General features: G+C 45.1%; 1 protein-coding gene across 1 annotated transcript in view; it reads right to left on the bottom strand.

The window, feature by feature from the left end:
- TCAF1 (TRPM8 channel associated factor 1) overlaps positions 1-14,194 on the bottom strand; it is a 36,237-nt gene extending 22,043 nt beyond the window's left edge. The window contains 3 exon segments of the mRNA XM_052638468.1: positions 1,283-1,916; positions 13,881-14,053; positions 14,055-14,194. Coding sequence (XP_052494428.1) covers positions 1,283-1,916; positions 13,881-14,053; positions 14,055-14,167 — 920 coding nt within the window. The 5' untranslated portion in view covers positions 14,168-14,194.
- Positions 14,195-17,420: the final 3,226 nt, after the last annotated feature.

Raw genomic sequence — 17,420 nt, forward strand, 5'->3', positions numbered from 1 at the left:
AGGTTTTACCTTGCTGTTCCTTAGAATGGAGATCTTTGTAAGCAGACGTTTGATCAACCTGATCAATCTCGGTGTCTCTGCAATAACTCTTTTCTCACTGCACATGTGAGTATGGAGCTGTGGGGTGTTCCAGGAGTGTCATGCCAAGGAGAGGCCCCAGTTCTTCCCCAAGTCTCTGTACTAACCCTGGTGTGCCCTCCTCACCCAGTCCGACCTCACCTCGCTCTGCAACCATCAGAAATACCTATGCTTTTTGCTCCAAGGATGTTGAGAGTTTTCATGTACAATATAAGGCATGGCCTGGTATGATTTTTCTACTGCTAGGACTACTCCAGCTTCTCATCTCTTTCTTCATCCATGCAATCATCCATCTAATACGTGTTTACTAAGCACCTACTAACCATGTTCAACACTGTATAAGGTGCTGGAGGACAGTGTGAATGGAACAGGGGTGACGCCCTCAAAGAACTTTCCATGAATCCATCACCTGCCTCCTTCATTCTCCATCATCATGTCTTTTGCTCCCAGAGATAAAATCATCTCTAAGATGAAAGATTAGCACATACGACTTGTGCCACCTTTCTGGTATCTCAGCTTTTGAATTCTCTAGCTCTTACTTCCATCCTAATCCCATCTGGCTGGATATTTCAAAACCTTTCCAAAAGCTCTCTAGACTTTGTTTGTTTTCCTTTTCCTTACATTTCATTTGCAAGCAAATGACCTATGACCTTGACCTATGACCTTCCTGGATCAGTCATGCCAACCCTGAGATTCAGCAATATATACATTTTACTAGGTTTTCCCTGTAGCTCAAATGGTAAAGAATCTGCCTGCAACGCAGGGGGCCTAGGTTCGATCCCTGGGTCAGGAAGATCCTCTGGAGAAGGGAATGGCAATCCACTCCAGTACTCTTGCCTGGAGAAGCCCATGGACAGAGGAGCCTGGCGGGCTACAGTCTGTGGGATTGCAGCACGTCGGACACGACTGAGCGACTAACACTACACTACACTATACATTTTCCTAAGCGAGATGCTGGGGGACACAATGGTTACTAAGAAGTTTCTCCATCCAAGAGCTAAGTAATCTGGTCTGAAAAGGTAGCAGCAACAAGGGACGCTGCCGTTCCTGTGTCTCAGGGTATTTTAACACTCCGGTTGATTTATGATGAATCTATGTTCGAATGCCAAATTCTCTTCTGTTAGCCTTGGAGTAGCTTGAAGATAGGAACCATCTGTCTGCTTTTTAATCTGGGACCAATGTCCCACTGGGCTAATGCACTCACCTCACCAAGACTGGGATCTTGGGCATCTTCTTAGAGACTTTAAAGAAGCTTGTGTCCCCTTTGTTGTCGGTGAAGTACACACCGGCCACGCTGGTCACGAGGTTCCCCGGGAACGTGAACAGAACCCTTTCATCATCGCCCTGGTTGGCCCAATCCCAGGCTTGGCCTCCAATGAGCAAGCCTCCTCCACATTTCACGAACTTGACCAACTTCTCAGTCATGGTTTCATTGTAGGCATCAATGCAGTAAACTCCCAGGGAGTCTTTCACTTCCGGCTCAACCTTCGCCTCCACTCCAGAGCCCTCCAGGATTTTGGCCAGAGGTGCAAGGGAGGGGTGCACACCCACAGGAGCCCCGGGGGAAGAGCAAAGCCAACCCACTGCGTTGAGGAGAAAGGGAGTGAGCTGGGCCTCCACCAAGTAGTCCTCGTGGGACACCACCACCAGGCGGCCTCGGCCATAGGAGGAGGCCGCGATGAGGACCTGGCCCATGTCGTTCACCATCACCGGGAAGGAGGCTTCTCCGATAAGAAGCAGTTCGCACGGGATGGCATCTTCGGGGACATCCCAGCTTGTCACTCCATTCATAAGGGCCTCGAAGGCAGCAGATGGAGTCGCCATGGCTGGACCGGCTTCTGCAGAGAGGAAAGCAAGACAGCATGGTGAAGAATCGGTAAACAAATAAATGAGCCAAGCAGTTCACTCTTCTCTAGCTGGGGCAGCTTTTCCCACTGAGCAGATGAGACCGACGCTGTGAACAGACTCAAGCACTCACCAGGGCTGTCGGTGTCTCCAGCCCAGGGGACCCTGTTGTGCCCTGTCCGTTAACATTCTCACTGTCAAACTAAACGAGCTCCACGCATTTCCGTCACAGAAGAAAACCAACAGAAGTAAAGAACAAAGGCAGAACTGTGTCTCCAAAGACACACGTTCAAGTACTAATTCCCAGTACCTGTATGACCTTATTTGGAAATAGAGTCTTTGCAGATATAACCACGTTACGGTGTGGTCATCCTGGGTTGGAGTGGGTTCTAATTTAATGACTGGGCTTCCCTGCTGTCTCAGCAGGCAAAGAATCCACATGCAATGCAGGAGACACAGGAGATGCTGGTTCAGTCCCTGAGTCATGAAGACCCCCTGGAGAAGGAAACGGCGACCCACTCTAGTATTCTTGCCTGAAAAATCCCATGGACAGAGGAGCCTGGTGGGCTACAGTCCAAAGGATCGCAAAGAGTCAGACACGCCTGAGTGACAAGCACACAATTTAATGCCTGGAGAGCCTTTAAAAGAAGAGGAAATTGGGACTCAGGTACCCAGGGGAGAGATACACAGGCTATGAGCACATGTAGGCAGGTATCAGGGTCTCTGCGATGTCTCTATGAGCCAAGGAATGCCAAAGACTGCTGGTGGACACCAGAGGTAGGCGAGACACATGAAACAGACTCTCCTTCAGAACTTCCAGAAAGAACCAAACGTGTCAACACTTGGATTTCAAACATCTAAGCCTCTAGAACTGCCACAGAATACATTTCTGTTGTTTTAAGCTACTCAGTTTGTGGCAATTTATTGCAGCAACCACAGGAAAGCAACACACTGGTGCAGCGTGCTGTCCCCCACCCCCGCTCCACCCCACTCGGCGCTCACACCGATCATATTACTCTCAGCGTGGGCCCAGAAAGCCAAAAGCAGAAAGTGATATGAATTTATAGCAGATTATTACTTGCACCCAGACACAGCAGCAAAAGGTGTGTATGTCGATGGATGTGCAATCACAAACACCCTCTGCTTCTTCACCTTGAGCCCCCTGCTTAAGGTCACTCTGCAGTCTGACCTCCTCTGTGCCCTTTACTGAAGCACTTCCCTCATGGACAGATGTGTTTAACAGTCAGGACAATCAGGCCTCACCATCCCCACTGACCACTCAGTGGCGCTGGACAGCGCTGCTCCCTGGTGCCCGAGGCTCTTACCACCTCTAACCTTATGGCCAGCCTCACTGTCTGCAACCCTCCAGCCGCTTCCTTCCTGGCCTCCCCTTCCCTCTTCTGAAAATGCAGAGATTCCTTAGGTGTTCATCTTTGGCCCTTACCTCTTTTTCCTTGTCTCACTCAAGGTATTATGGCAAAGCAATCATTAATACACGCTTAGGCTCTGGAGTTAGGCTGTCTGGGTTTGAATCTCAGCTCTGCTGTTTACTAACTGAGATCAGGCAACACTTCTCAGACTTGGTTTCCTCATTCATTAAGTAGGAAAAACAGCATCTACCACACAGGATTGTTTTGAAGATGAAAGGAACAGCATTGGTTAAGTGCCCTTCCATTATTTATTATAAATACATATATATATATATAGCCCAAAATTACTTGATCTAGAGTACATTATATATATATATATATATACAGATATATGTGTATATATATCTTTGCTTAAAATTACTAGATTAAGAGTAATTTTATACACACACACACACACACACACACACACACACACACACACTGTGTGGGCTACAGTCCATGGGGTTGCAAAACAGTCAGACGTAACTTAGCGACTAAATAACTACTATATATATATATATATATATATAAATAAATATATAAAATGCATATAAATGCATGCGTGTGTGCTTAGTCACCCAGACTCTCTGCAACCCCATGGACTGTAGTTCCCCCAGCTTCTCTGTCCATGAGATTCTCCAGGCAAAAATACTGGAGTGGGTTGCCATTCCCTTCTCCAGGGGATCTTCCCAGCCCAGTGATAGAACCCGCGTCTCCTGCATTGCAGGTGGATTCTTTACAGTCTGAGCCACCAGGGAAGCCCACATGAGTATCAATTATTTATTATACATATATATGTGTATGTGTATATATATATATCTATCTTTGCTTAAAATTACTTGATTAAGAGTAAACAAAGTATGTGTATAATAGGAAATTCTTGTAAAGTGAAAAAAAATCTAATCTAATGTTAGATTTTTACCAACACTGGATTAAGTGTTTATCGACTCTGATTTTTACAGGTTTCATATTTTAGAGCCAATACTAACACTAATGATTATATTTAGTTAAGTATTTCGATGGGTTCTTGACAAAGTCCTCGGCATAGCCCTTGTCTGGGCCTTCCCCAAGCCACGGATGCAAAGGCCCTGGTCCTGACGTAACTAATAAACGCCAAGCCCCCTACTGAAAGCACATTCTGCCATTTGTAACTGTCGCTAAAACTACAAAGTCTTCACTTTTCCCCCTCCAGATTAGCTCCTCTTGGGTAAATTCCATAAGCTTGAGGTCCCTAGTTGTTAAGGAGCAATCTGCACCCTACAGAGAAGATGCAATCAGCAGACAAGTGGTTAATAAGGGCTTGTCCTGCCCCTGCTCCTCCTGGGGTCCACAAACAGCCGGGACAGCAAACCACAAGGAGTCACAGCTGTGTCTCCTCTCCCTCCTGCTCCACACCCCGCTGGCCACAGTGCTGTCCGCCATGGTTTCCAACACACACTGCCGCTAACCTAGTTTAGGTCCTCAGTAATTCATTCCTGGACAAAAAGCATCTGGCTTCTATGTCATCAGTATCTGTTCTCACCTTTATTCTTCTACAGTCACAGATTGTATTATTTCCCAGAAAGGAAGACCCAGAGCTTCATCTTTGCCCACAGGGGAAAATCTGAGCTTCCTCCTGGGGTTTAAGGCCTTCAGGGCTGGTTGCTCCTCACTTTCCAGAGTGTCTCCAGCAGCTTCCGGGATACCTGGCCTTCCTGGGCCTGCCCTGATTTAACTTGAGATTCTCTTTCCATTCTCTTTCTTCCTGTTCCCGCTCCCACATCTTTCAAGCCACCAAAATCCTCCCCTTCTAAGAGAAGCTGGTCTCAGAAGAGGAAACTTAAATAGCCAATTAATCAATGGAAATATGCTCAATCTCACAGGAAATTGAAATAACATATATGTTTCCCATAAGCTTATATGAAAAGAAGTGGGGTAGGGGGCAAAGAAGAAAGAGGAAGAGGAGAAGAAGATGATGAAGATAATTGACACCCCAATGTCCCAGAGGCTTTGGAAACACTAGCACTGTCTGTGAAATGCCCAAGAATCTGAAAGCAATCTGCCAGGGGTAACTCAGTTTCAAAGGTGTGCCCATCCTCAGAACAGCAAACCTACTAACCTTTCTTACAAAAATCACAGCAGCAATATTAGACATACGTACAAGGTTGCTCACCACTACACAAAACTACAAATGTAGATAGATACATGACAACCTAGACGTGGGGATAGACAGATGACAAGGAAGGTTTCCCAGGACCAGTTTTTGACTCCGAGGGTGCAGGATCGCTGATCCAACTTCCCTGTATCCCCCAGACAGGCCACGGTACCCACCGTGAGACCCTGGGGTGTAGCCCCCCACCCACCACTCATACACACTCGGTAACAGTGGCCATACTGTCGGTAGTGCCGATACTCCAAACTCGCCTAGAGCAGGGGACTCATAATTTTCTCTCTCTAGGTGTACTCTGAGCTGGTTCATGGGAGAAGAAATATCTGCGGAGAAGTGACAGAAGGGATGGACAGGTGGCCTGGAGGTTTGAAAAGTAGGGAACAAGGGAGAAGAGGGTTGATATCCTGCTGAGTTGGTTCCTGGGCTAGAGGGGTGGTGGCCTGAGCGGAGTGGGGTTTGGGTAGAAACACCGGAGCACCCCCTCTCCGTCAGTTTTCCCCTTTCCTGCACTGTGAGTGAGGATACCGTGTCCGCCCTGATCTGATAGCAACGCTGTGAATGTGGCAAGACAAGTTTTGAGAGGGAGGAATGTTCGAGTAAAGCATGATAATAGGTATTACAAAGCTATTACAAAGAACAGAGTTGAATCTAGTTCTCATACCTAGAAGAATGTCCTAGATACATCTGAAGTGAAAATTTCAAATCACTGCAATATGTAGGACACAAACCCACTTTTATATGGATAGAGATACTAATAATATTAGTAATAGTAACTTTAGGAGTAGTAACGATATAGTGCTTACCCGGCTCCAAGCATCATTATAAATGCTTTATACACATTATTTAATTCTGGGAATAAACCACTGAGGTATGTGCTATCACTATTCCAATTTTAAAAATAGCCAAAATCAAACAACAAAAATAGAAAACTTGATGGCCAGAGGATTTGTTACTTGGTTAAGTCACATACGTGGTAAGAGATCGATTAACCATTCAAACCCAGGAAGTCTAGTATTGCAGTCCATGTTCTTAAGTACCAGAAACACATAAGTCTGTCACTAGGAATTTTATTGTTGTCGCAGAGTTGCTCAGTCATGTCCAACTCTTTCAGACCCCATAGACTGCAGACAACCAGGCTTCCCTGTCCTTCACTGTATTCTGAGTTGCTCAAACATATGTCCATCAAGTCAGTGATGCCATCCAACCATCTCATCCTCTGTCATCCCCTTTGCCTCCTGCCCTCAATCTCTCCCAGCATTGGTGTCTTTTCCACTGACTCGGATCTTCACATCACGTGGCCAAAGTATTGGAGCTTAAGCCTATACATCAGTCTTTCCAGTGAATATACAGGGTTGATTTTCATTGAGATTGACCGGTTTGATCTCCTTGCTGACCAAGGGACTGTCAAGAGTCTTCTCCAGCACCACAGTTCGAAAGCATCACTTCTTTGGTGCTCAGCCTACTTTATGGTACAACTCTCACAGCCATACATGACAACTGGAAAAACCATACCTTTGAGTATTAGTTCAGTTCAGTCGCTCAGTCGTGTCCGACTATCTGTGACCCATGATCGCAGCACACCAGGCCTCCCCGTCCATCACCAACTCCCAGAGTTCACTCAAACTCATGTCCATCGAGTCAGTGATGCCATCTAACCATCTTATCCTCTGTCATCCCCTCCTCCTCCTGCCCTCAATCCCTCCCAGCATTAGGGTCTTTTCAAATGAGTCAACTCTTCGCATGAGGTGGCCAAAGTATTGGAGTTTCAGCTTTAGCATCAGTCCTTCCAATGAACACCCAGGACTGATCTCCTTTAGAATGGACTGGTTGGATCTCCTTGCAGTCCAAGGGACTCTCAAAAGTCTTCTCCAACACCACAGTTTGAAAGCATCAATTCTTCAGTGTTCAGCTTTCTTCACTGTCCAACTCTCTCATCCACACATGACCACTGGAAAAACCACAGGCTTGACTAGACAGACATTTGTTGGCAAAGTAATGTCTCTGCTTTTGAATACGCTATCTAGATTGGTCATAACTTTCCTTCCAAGGACTAAGCGTCTTTTAATTTCACGGCTGCAATCACCATCTGCAGTGATTTTGAAGCCCCCAAATATAAAATCTGACACTGTTTCCACTGTTTCCCCATCTATTTCCCACGAAGTGATGGGACCTGATGCCATGATCTTCGTTTTCTGAATGTTGAGCTTTAAGCCAACTTTTTCACTCTCTTCTTTCACTTTCATCAAGAGGCTCTTTAGTTCTTCTTCACTTTCTGCCATAAGGGTGGTGTCATCTGCATATCTGAGGTTATTGATATTTCTCCCAGAAATCTTGATTCCAGCTTGTGCTTCTTCCAGCCCAGTGTTTCTCATGATGTACTCTGCATAGAAGTTAAATAAGCAGGGTGACAATATACAGCCTTGAGGTACTCCTTTTCCCATTTGGAACTAGTCTGTTGTTCCAAGTCCAGTGCCAACTGTTGCTTCCTGACCTGCATATAGGTTTTTCAGGAGGCAGGTCAGGTGGTCTGGTATTCCCATCTCTCTCAGAATTTTCCACAGTTTATTGTGATCCACACAGTCAAAGGCTTTGGCATAGTCAATAAAGCAGAAATAGATGTTTTTCTGGAACTCTCTAGCTTTTTCGATGATCCAGTGGATGCTGCAATTTGTTCTCTGGGTCCTCTGCCTTTTCTAAAACCAGCTTGAACATCAGGAAGTTCATGGTTCACATATTGCTGAAGCCTGGCTTGGAGAATTTTGAGCATTACTTTACTAGTATGTGAGATGAGTGCAATTGTGAGGTAGTTTGAGCAGTCTTTGGCATTGCCTTTCTTTGGGATTGGAATGAAAACTGATCTTTTTTCCAGTCCTGTGGTCACTGCTGAGTTTTCCAAATTTGCTGGTATACTGAGTGCAGCTCTTTCACAGCATCATCTTTCAGGATTTGAAATAGCTCAACTGGAATTCCATCACCTCCACTAGCTTTGTTCATAGTGATGCTTTCTAAGGCCCACTTGACTTCACATTCCAGGATGTCTGGCTCTAGGTGAGTGATAACACCATCATGATTATCTTGGTTGTGAAGATCTTTTTTGTACAGTTCTTTTGTGTACTCTTGCCACCTCTTCTTAATATCTTCTGCTTCTGTTACGTCCATACCATTTCTGTCCTTTATCGAGCCCATCTTTGCATGAAATGTTCCCTTGGTATCTCTAATTTTCTTGAAGAGATCTCTAGTCTTTCCCATTCTGTTCTTTTCCTCTAATTCTTTGTACTGATCACTGAGGAAGGCTTTCTTATCTCTCCTTGCTATTTGGAATTCTGCATTCAGATGCTTATATCTTTCCTTTTCTCCTTTGCTTTTCACTTCTCTTCTTTTCACAGCTATTTGTAAGGCCTCCTCAGACACTCATTTTGCTTTTTTGCATTTCTTTTTCTTGGAGATGGTCTTGATCCCTGTCTCCTGTACAATGTCACGAACCTCCGGCCATAGTTCATCAGGCACTCTATCAGATCTAGTCCCTTAAATCTATTTCTCACTTCCACTGTATAATCATAAGGGATTTGATTTAGGTCTTACCTGAATGGTCTAGTGGTTTTCCCTACTTTCTTCAATTTGAGTCTGAATTTGACAATAAGGAGTTCATGATCTGAGCCACAGTCAGCTCCTAGTCTTGTTTTTGCTGACTCTATAGAACTTCTCCATCTCTGGCTGCAAAGAATATAATCAATCTGATTTTAGTGTTGACCATCTGGTGATGTCCATGTGTAGAGCCTTCTCTTGTGTTGTTGGAAGATGTTTGCTATGACCAGTGTGTTCTCTTGGCAAAACTCTATTAGCCTTTGCCCTGATTCATTCTGTACTCCAAGGCCAAATTTACCTGTTACCCCATGTGTTTCTTGACTTCCTACTTTTGCATTCCAGTCCCCTATAATGAAAAGGACATCTTTTTTGGGTGTTAGTTCTAAATGGTCTTGTAGGTCTTCATAGAATCGTTCAACTTCAGCTTCTTCAGTGTTACTGGTTGGGGCATAGGCTTGGATTACTGTGATACTGAATGGTTTGCCTTGGAAATGAACAGAGATCATTCTGTTGTTTTTGAGACTGCATTCAAGTACTGCATTTTGGACTCTTTTGTTAACCATGATGGCTAATTATTTCTTCTAAGGGATTCCTGCCCACAGTAGTAGATATAATGGTCATCTGAGTTAAATTCACCCATTCCAGTCCATTTTAGTTCACTGATTCCTAGAATGTTGACATTCACTCCTGCCATCTCCTGTTTGACCACTTCCAATTTGCCTTGATTCATGGACCTGACATTCCAGGTTCCTATGCAATATTGCTCTTTACAGCATTGGACCTTGCTTCTATCACCAGCCACATCCACAACTGTGTAATGTTTTTGCTTTGGCTCCATCCCTTCATTCTTTCTGGAGTTATTTCTGCACTGATCTCCAGTAGCATATTGGGCACCTACCGACCTGGGGAGTTCCTCTTTCAGTATCCTATCATTTTGCCTTTTCATACTGTTCATGGTGTTCTCAAGGCAGGAATACTGAAGTGGTTTGCCATTCTCTTCTCCAGTGGACCACATTCTGTAAGACCTCTCCACCATGACCCGTCTGACTTGGGTGGCCCCACAGGGCATGGCTTAGTTTCACTGAGTTAAACAAGGCTGTGGTCCGTGTGATCAGATTGGCTAGTTTTCTTTGATTATGGTTTTAGTGTGTCTGCCATCTGATGCACTCTTGCAACACCTACGGTCTTACTCGGGTTTCTCATCCTGAAAATCTATGGATACGGTCCTGAAAATCTATGGAGGCCACATTTCCACAAGCTAACACTGACTGCATAGGAAAGGAAGAGGTGAACAGTATTCTTTCTCCTTATACAAGCCTGTTGTTGTTCAGTAACTAAGTCACGCCTGACTCTTTGCAACCCCATGGACTGCAGCACACCAGGCTCCTCTGTCCTGCACTATTTCCTGGAGTGTTTTTTTTTGTTAAATGAATTTATCTATTTTAATTGGAGGATAATTACAACATTGTGGTGGTTTTTGCTATACATCAAAATGAATCAGCCATGGGTGCACATGTGTCTCCCCGTCCTGAACCCCCCTCCCACATCCCTCCCTGCCCCATCCCTCTCAGTTATCCTAGAGCACTGGCTTTGTATCTCCTGGAGTTTGCAGACTCCTGTCCATTGAGTCAGTGATGCCATCCAACCATTTCTTCCTCTGCTGCCCCCTTCTTTTCCCTTCAATCTTTCCCAGCTTTAGGGTCTTTTCCAGTGAGTCAGTTCTTTGCATCAGGTGGCCAAAGTATTGGAGCTTCAGCATCAGTCCTTCCAATGAATACTGATTTCCTTTAGAAATGACTGGTTTGATCTCCCTGCTGTCCAAGGGACTCTCAAGAGTCTTCTCCAGCACCTCAATTTGAAAGCATCAATTCTTTACCATTCAGCCTTCTTTATGGTCCAACTCTCACATCCATACATGATTACTGGGAAAACAACAGCTTTGACTATATGGATCTTTGTCAACAAAGTGATGTCTCTGCTTTTTTTAATATGCTTTCCAGGTTTTCTTCTGAGGAGCAAGCATCTACTTCCTTTGAATTGTTGTATGTATTACTATAATAATTAAAAATAGCATGTGCATACACACTAAGTCACTTCAGTTGTGTCCAATTCTTTGCAACCCTATGGACCACAGCCCACCAGGCTTCTCTGACTATGGGATTCACAGGTAAGAATACTGGAGTGGGTTGCCATGTCCTCCCCCAGGGGATCTTCAAACCCAGGGATCAAACCCAAGTCTCATTATGTTTCCTACATTGGCAGGCGGGTTCTTTACCACTAGTGCCACCTGCAAAGCCCCAAAATAGCACAGATAATACAAATTCAACCAAGTAAACCCCTTAAACAACTGAATATATAAATGATTAGATTCATCAACTGATATTATTTCACTCATTCTAAAACGTCTTTCTTCATCTCCTGACAAGTTATGCATTTGTCCACCAATAAATCTGATTTCCTCCTCTGTGGAGGTTTCTTGAACTTTGCAGCTGATTCTATCCCTGCTTTAACCAGCTAACAGTGACCCCAACAATTGATTTTTAAACCAAATACTTCTTTCTTGTGTTTGAATTCCTGTTTGCCGTCCTAGCTTGATGTCCACAGATGGACACAGCCTGGGGGAATCCTTATGTCTCCCCTTAAGTTCTTCATCTTTGGTTCTCCTTATGGATCCTGCTTTCTCTGCTTTCTCCAGGCCCACTAGCTAATGAAACCCAAGGTACTTCTAAAGCAGAAGGCATCTCGGGCACAATTTGTAACTTAGGGGATAGAGCTTTATAAGTCCCTTGCCTCTACCACAAAGAAGCCCCATGGTACGTGCACAGGGTCTCCTTTTAAGAGCTGTATCTGTAAGAGAGAGAAGGTGGAGGGCTAGCTTTGGATACTGTACCACACCTACATTATAGCTTGATTTCAAATCCCCAAAGTAGAGTAGGTGTCTGAGGTCAGGGGACATGTTTTATATATTTGGATTCCACCCCCAGGAATGAACAGGTACTCCATGGATGAATGACTGAATGATGGATGTGGGTATTAAAGGTAAACTTGGGATCACTTCTACAGCATATAGCTACTCTGGCCTTGAAAAATGATTTATATCACAGACACCAACTCTACAGGTCCTGGTCAATTTTTACCATCAACCTCTTGTTTCTTTTTCTTTATATGTCTAATATCTTTTCCAGTGTCCACCATCTTCTGCTAATAGTAGCCATAATCAGGGTGGGTTCAACACCTTTCATATTCTGTTTTAGATATTACCAGTTCAATCTATTGATTTGATTTTCACTTAAAATGGTTTAATCCATACATTTAAAAGAATATGTAATGCACATAGAGGGCTTCCCAGATGGTATTAGTGGTAAAGAATCTGCCTGCCAGTGCAGGAGATGCAGGAGACGTGGGTTGATCCTCGGGTCAGGAAGATCCCCTGGAGAAGGGAATGGCAATCCACTCCAGTATTCTTGCCTGAAAACCCCATGGACAGAGAAGCCTGGTGGGCTATCGTTAGAAGGGTCACAAAGAGTCTGACACCACTGAACACACATACATGGAAGAATACGGATATTAAAATAATCATAGAACAATACACAAAATTAAACTTCCATATACCAATCACCTAGCTTAAAAGACAGACCATTACTAATACCTTTCAAGGCACTCTTGTGGCCTTCCAGAATCAATTCCTTCCACATCTCCATAAATGTAGGCATTCCAGACTTTGCTTTTTCTGTTCTTCCAGTTCAACCTTAATGCACTCTTTTCTTAATCCCCAGGTTCCCTCCGGGGGCTCTCTCTTTCATTCATATTTGCTCACTTTTATCACTCGGTAATTCCCAGGAAAATCGAGTAATGGAAGAGTATGGGCCCAGGAATGAGACCTGAGTTTTTTTGTTTTTAAATCTACCTGCCTCTTCTTACTGCTGATCGGCCTGCTTTCCAGGGTGTCTATCACATGGACAGTGTGGGAGAGGTCAGTCCTTAGCTCTGCGGCGGCTGTCAGCACTAAAGTTCTGGTGTGGGATCCCTCTCCCACCTTCCCCTTCCAGGCTCTAGGTCGGCCGGATTTTCTTCCCCAGGCCCGGAGCCAGTCAGCAAAGAGCATGTCGGTGACGTCAGAGGAGTGGAGAGGGGGTTGAGATGGGGGGAGCAGGAGGCGGAGGGGTGAGGGGAGGGGAGACCACGGAAAGCTCGGGTGTATTGGCATGGAATTCTCCAGGCCTGCTGGCAGGGAGCTTAGGGTAGGTTGGAGGGACACAGATCATCCGCCCCTGTTAGACACACACACACTCCCCCCAACCAGTCTCCGGAGAGGGGGGGAAGGGGCAATGTGAGTGGGCGAGGGATCTCAGACCCAGAGACGGTGTTTGCAAAGATCAAAGGGCAGGAGGACAGAAGTGATGTTCCATCCCCAGCTGCCAGTGTGTTCCTGAGCAAGCCCTCCCTGCCACCACCCAGGGGCTATGGCAGGCTCGCCGATAAAGCTGCGGATAAGAGCCTGTTTGTTTCTCTAAGGCCAGGCCTGCGCGGAACTCGACCACACAAAGCAATTAAACAAACATCAGATGTCAGAACCCGGAGACGAGAAGCAATGCGGCAGGAGGGACGCAGAGCCGGAGAGCCGAGAACAATCACTCACAGGAAGGAGGACGCAACAGCGAGGGGGTCCGCCCCTCTTTTTAGGCACCCGCAACCTTGTCCCTCGCCGAGCCCGCGCCCCTCGGCCTCCGGCGCCTGCCTCCCCCTACCCGATCTCAGCGCACGGCCACCCGCCCCTGGTCCGGCCTGCGGGACGTTAGGAGAGGGCCACTCACCAGGTCGCCCCTGCAGCTTCCACGGAGGCAGCTGGAGCAAGCAGGGATGCGTGCACAGAGGGGCCCTTGGTTCTGCGGGGAAGCGACGTCCTCGCAAACAGCTCTGGGCGAGCGAGCTGGGCGGAGCCGGAGGGGGAGGAGGGGAGGGGCTCCCGACCAGTCTCCTCCCCGCCCCCCCCACCGCTTCCTCCTGGGCGGGGCCGCGAGCCCGAGGGGCGACGCTTGGCAGGGGACAGCACTTCTTTGTGTCGCCGGCCCAGTGGGCTTCGCATTGCAGTGGCCCCCATCCGGTCAGTGGGGGTGGCCGTTTTAATAAAGACATATACTTCTCTATTCATTAGTAAAGGAAAAGGCTGAACAAACCATAGGATACAGTCTACAGAATATTATTCAATTCTTATGAAGAGTTTAGATCTCCAATTCGTAGGAGGAAAGTACTGGACATATTGCCTAGGGAAAAATGAAAGTGGTAGAAATTGTTGAATAGGCTCTCGTTTTTGTAATAAAAAGCAGTCTCGTATATTTGTATTATGGTGCGTGAAAGGACAGATTCATCTCTCCCTGCTAATATTGTTTAATCTGAGGAATATCGAAGGGCAACTTTTACTTACTTCTGCATCATATGCCCGGTTATGTGTTACTTTTGTAAATTAAAAATAAGAATATATTACATGTCAAGCTACCAAAATTGGCTGAAATTTATTGTGTACCTTTCAAGTCCTCTCTTTTTCTTGAAGTCTTTTCTGATGACCAGCTGACAGTTGCTTGTCCCTTCTCAGAACTGCCAGTTCCTACTCTGTGTGGTGAATTCCCCGAGCTTAGGTGTTACTATACAATGGTTAGGAACTCAGACTGTCACCAGCTGATCTGGAATCCATCTTAGTGCTATAGTTTACCGGCTAGGTGACTTTGCACAAGTTACTTAATTCTCTGTGCCTCAGTGTCATGACCTAAAAAATGGGGATGATAAAATTGGTACCTATGTCACAGTCCAAGGCTTAAATCTGTGAGTGAATACCTACACAGTTCTTAGATCAATGTCTGGCAAACAGTAAGACTATGAATGCTTATTAAATAACATAAATACTCTAGTCATCCTAACATTTGATAGCATACAATGTTTCAGGAAAATGCATACCTTTTAACCTTGAGTAAGATTTTGGTCCAAATCCAAGCCATTTTTTCTCTCCCCATCTCCCTTCAACCCCCTTTTCCTAAATTGAATTGTATGAACAATATTCAATAGGATCATGTGTGTTAGGTGAGCTCACTGGCAGGACTTACATAGAGGTAACACCAGAAATAGAAATCAAGGGATCCCAAATTCAGGATCTTGCTCAGTGGAGGGGTGATGGCAAGGAAGTCTTTTACCTTCTCCAGGGGCCAGGGTTCTCAGCTAAACAGGGAGGGTGGCTGACTTGTTTGCTAAGACCCTTTTGTGTCTGAAACACCAAGATTACTAGCACCAAGATAAAACCCCAAAACACCGAGTTTCATGAAAAATTTAAAATTCAAAACAAGAATGCATATATTACTTACATACAAATAAATAATAGAAGGACAAAACTATACATGGGAGGGATAGTTGTGTCTAACTTACCTCTGAGGATGGCGGTGTGCGAGTTGGTGGGAAAAAGGCGTTAAACCTCATATTGTTTCTTAAAAAGAGATACACAGAGGGAGCGAGGGATTGACGCTGAAACGGAAAGAGGGAGCTGAAGGAAAGGTGATCTTATAAATCTGTTGTGTTGCTTTCTGTGCTTGTCTGTTGTTTTGAAAGAGTCTATTATGAAAAATGTTTGGAAAGGGCAAGAATGCATTAGACTCTTGATGGCTACCTTTCTGGACGAGAAATACGGCACTAAAGAAATAAGAGCCAGAGTAGTAGGAGGAAAAAAAAAAAAAAAGCCAGAAACAGACATGGAGAAACCTCAGGGAGTCCTCTTTGAAAGATGTCTGGCTTTTTAGGCCCAAGTGGTCCCAGGCCGAAAACCCAATCGCTTTCTCAGCCCCGCTGGACTTACTGTCCCCACGCCCCCGGCCGCTTCCCTCTCCCAGCCCAGCCCAGCCGCAGGGACCTCCGTCTGTGTTCCGTGGCCAGAAACCTTATCTGTACAAGACTCACCCGTTGTCCAGCAATATCCACACCCACTACTTCAGAGGGGGAAGGGGCTCCTCTGCAGAGGTGTGACACGGAGAGGGGGCACAGTCCAGGATCTGATAAATGGGGGAGACGGTGGTGGAACCTGCGGGTGAAGGTGGGCCGCGGTGGGAATGGGGGAAGGAGAAGGAGGCCGTCCCGGTAGCTGATTGGCGGGCGCAACGGTGGGGGCGGAGCCGGCCGACTTCCCTCCCCAACAAACCGCAGAGGCCCCGCTTTGTGTTAGTTTCTGCGCGAAGATGACCCCGCATATCCGGGATGGAGACCCTTGCCCCAGCCCTGGCAGGGAGGCAGGGCAATATGGCAAAAAAGAAATCCATGAGACTGTTTACCAGCCAGCGAGTTGGTTAATAAAAAATGACAGATCTTTATATAAAATAATAAAGCTGTTTCAGTGAAACATTAATGATCCTACTTTTGTATGTTTCTATTTTTCTAACAGGAAAAATAAGGATATATTTGGCTACCTTAGGAAGTGGGAAGGGTTGACAGTTATTTTTTTTTCTCTAAAAATTTTGTATTTTTTAAACGTTAAAAAATACTTTGAAGTTAAAATATAAGACTGTTTAGTAAAACCACTCAACGTATATATCCAGCAGAAATGCATACATATGTCACCAAAAGACATGTACTAGAATGTTCAAAGTAGTACCATACCATCCTGGAAGCTACCCAAAACCTACCCTCCCTGCTTTCTCACCCTTACTGCCACCCTGTCACTATCTTCTATTATAAGAGTCTTAAATATGTTTTCAGAGCAACAAATATTGAGAATTTATCATCAAAGGTCTGCTTTAAAAGAAATTCTAAAGGATATACCTCAAGAAGTGATAAAATAATCTTAGGTAAATAATCTGAGATATAAGACAAAATGGTGAGACACTTTCAGTTCTATCATTGAGAAAATGCCTTGTTTGGAACAACCCTTCCATTAAAAACAGCAATAACAGTTGGGTAAAATATAGGAAACAAGGGAAGACTTTGAAGAGCAAACAATATAAACAGAACTTGAGACGCTACAATCCTGACGCAAGGAAAACACAGGATATGAACTGTACATTCGCTATGGCTTTTTCTTTTAGAGCATTTTCCAGTTCACAATGCAGGATAATTGAGGACAAGCAGGAAGTGTCAGTCTTACTGGTTCAAGATTACCAAATTAACTGGGACTCAAAGAGTGAAATTTCAGACAAGAAGAAACCTCAGAGAAGTGAATCTAAAAATCTATGTACAAATTTCCCTAAGTCGCTGACTGATTTCTAAGCTCTGCATGCACAGAGACCCAATAAACTTGCAGAAAATAGTGGCTAAAATGCCAATCAACTGAGCCGTCATTTCAGTAGTTCTTGTCTTATGGTAATATGGAGGTCAAGCCCCAT

This window comes from Budorcas taxicolor, chromosome 4 (genome assembly GCF_023091745.1).
Source record: "Budorcas taxicolor isolate Tak-1 chromosome 4, Takin1.1, whole genome shotgun sequence".
Classification (NCBI taxonomy): Eukaryota; Metazoa; Chordata; class Mammalia; order Artiodactyla; family Bovidae; genus Budorcas; species Budorcas taxicolor.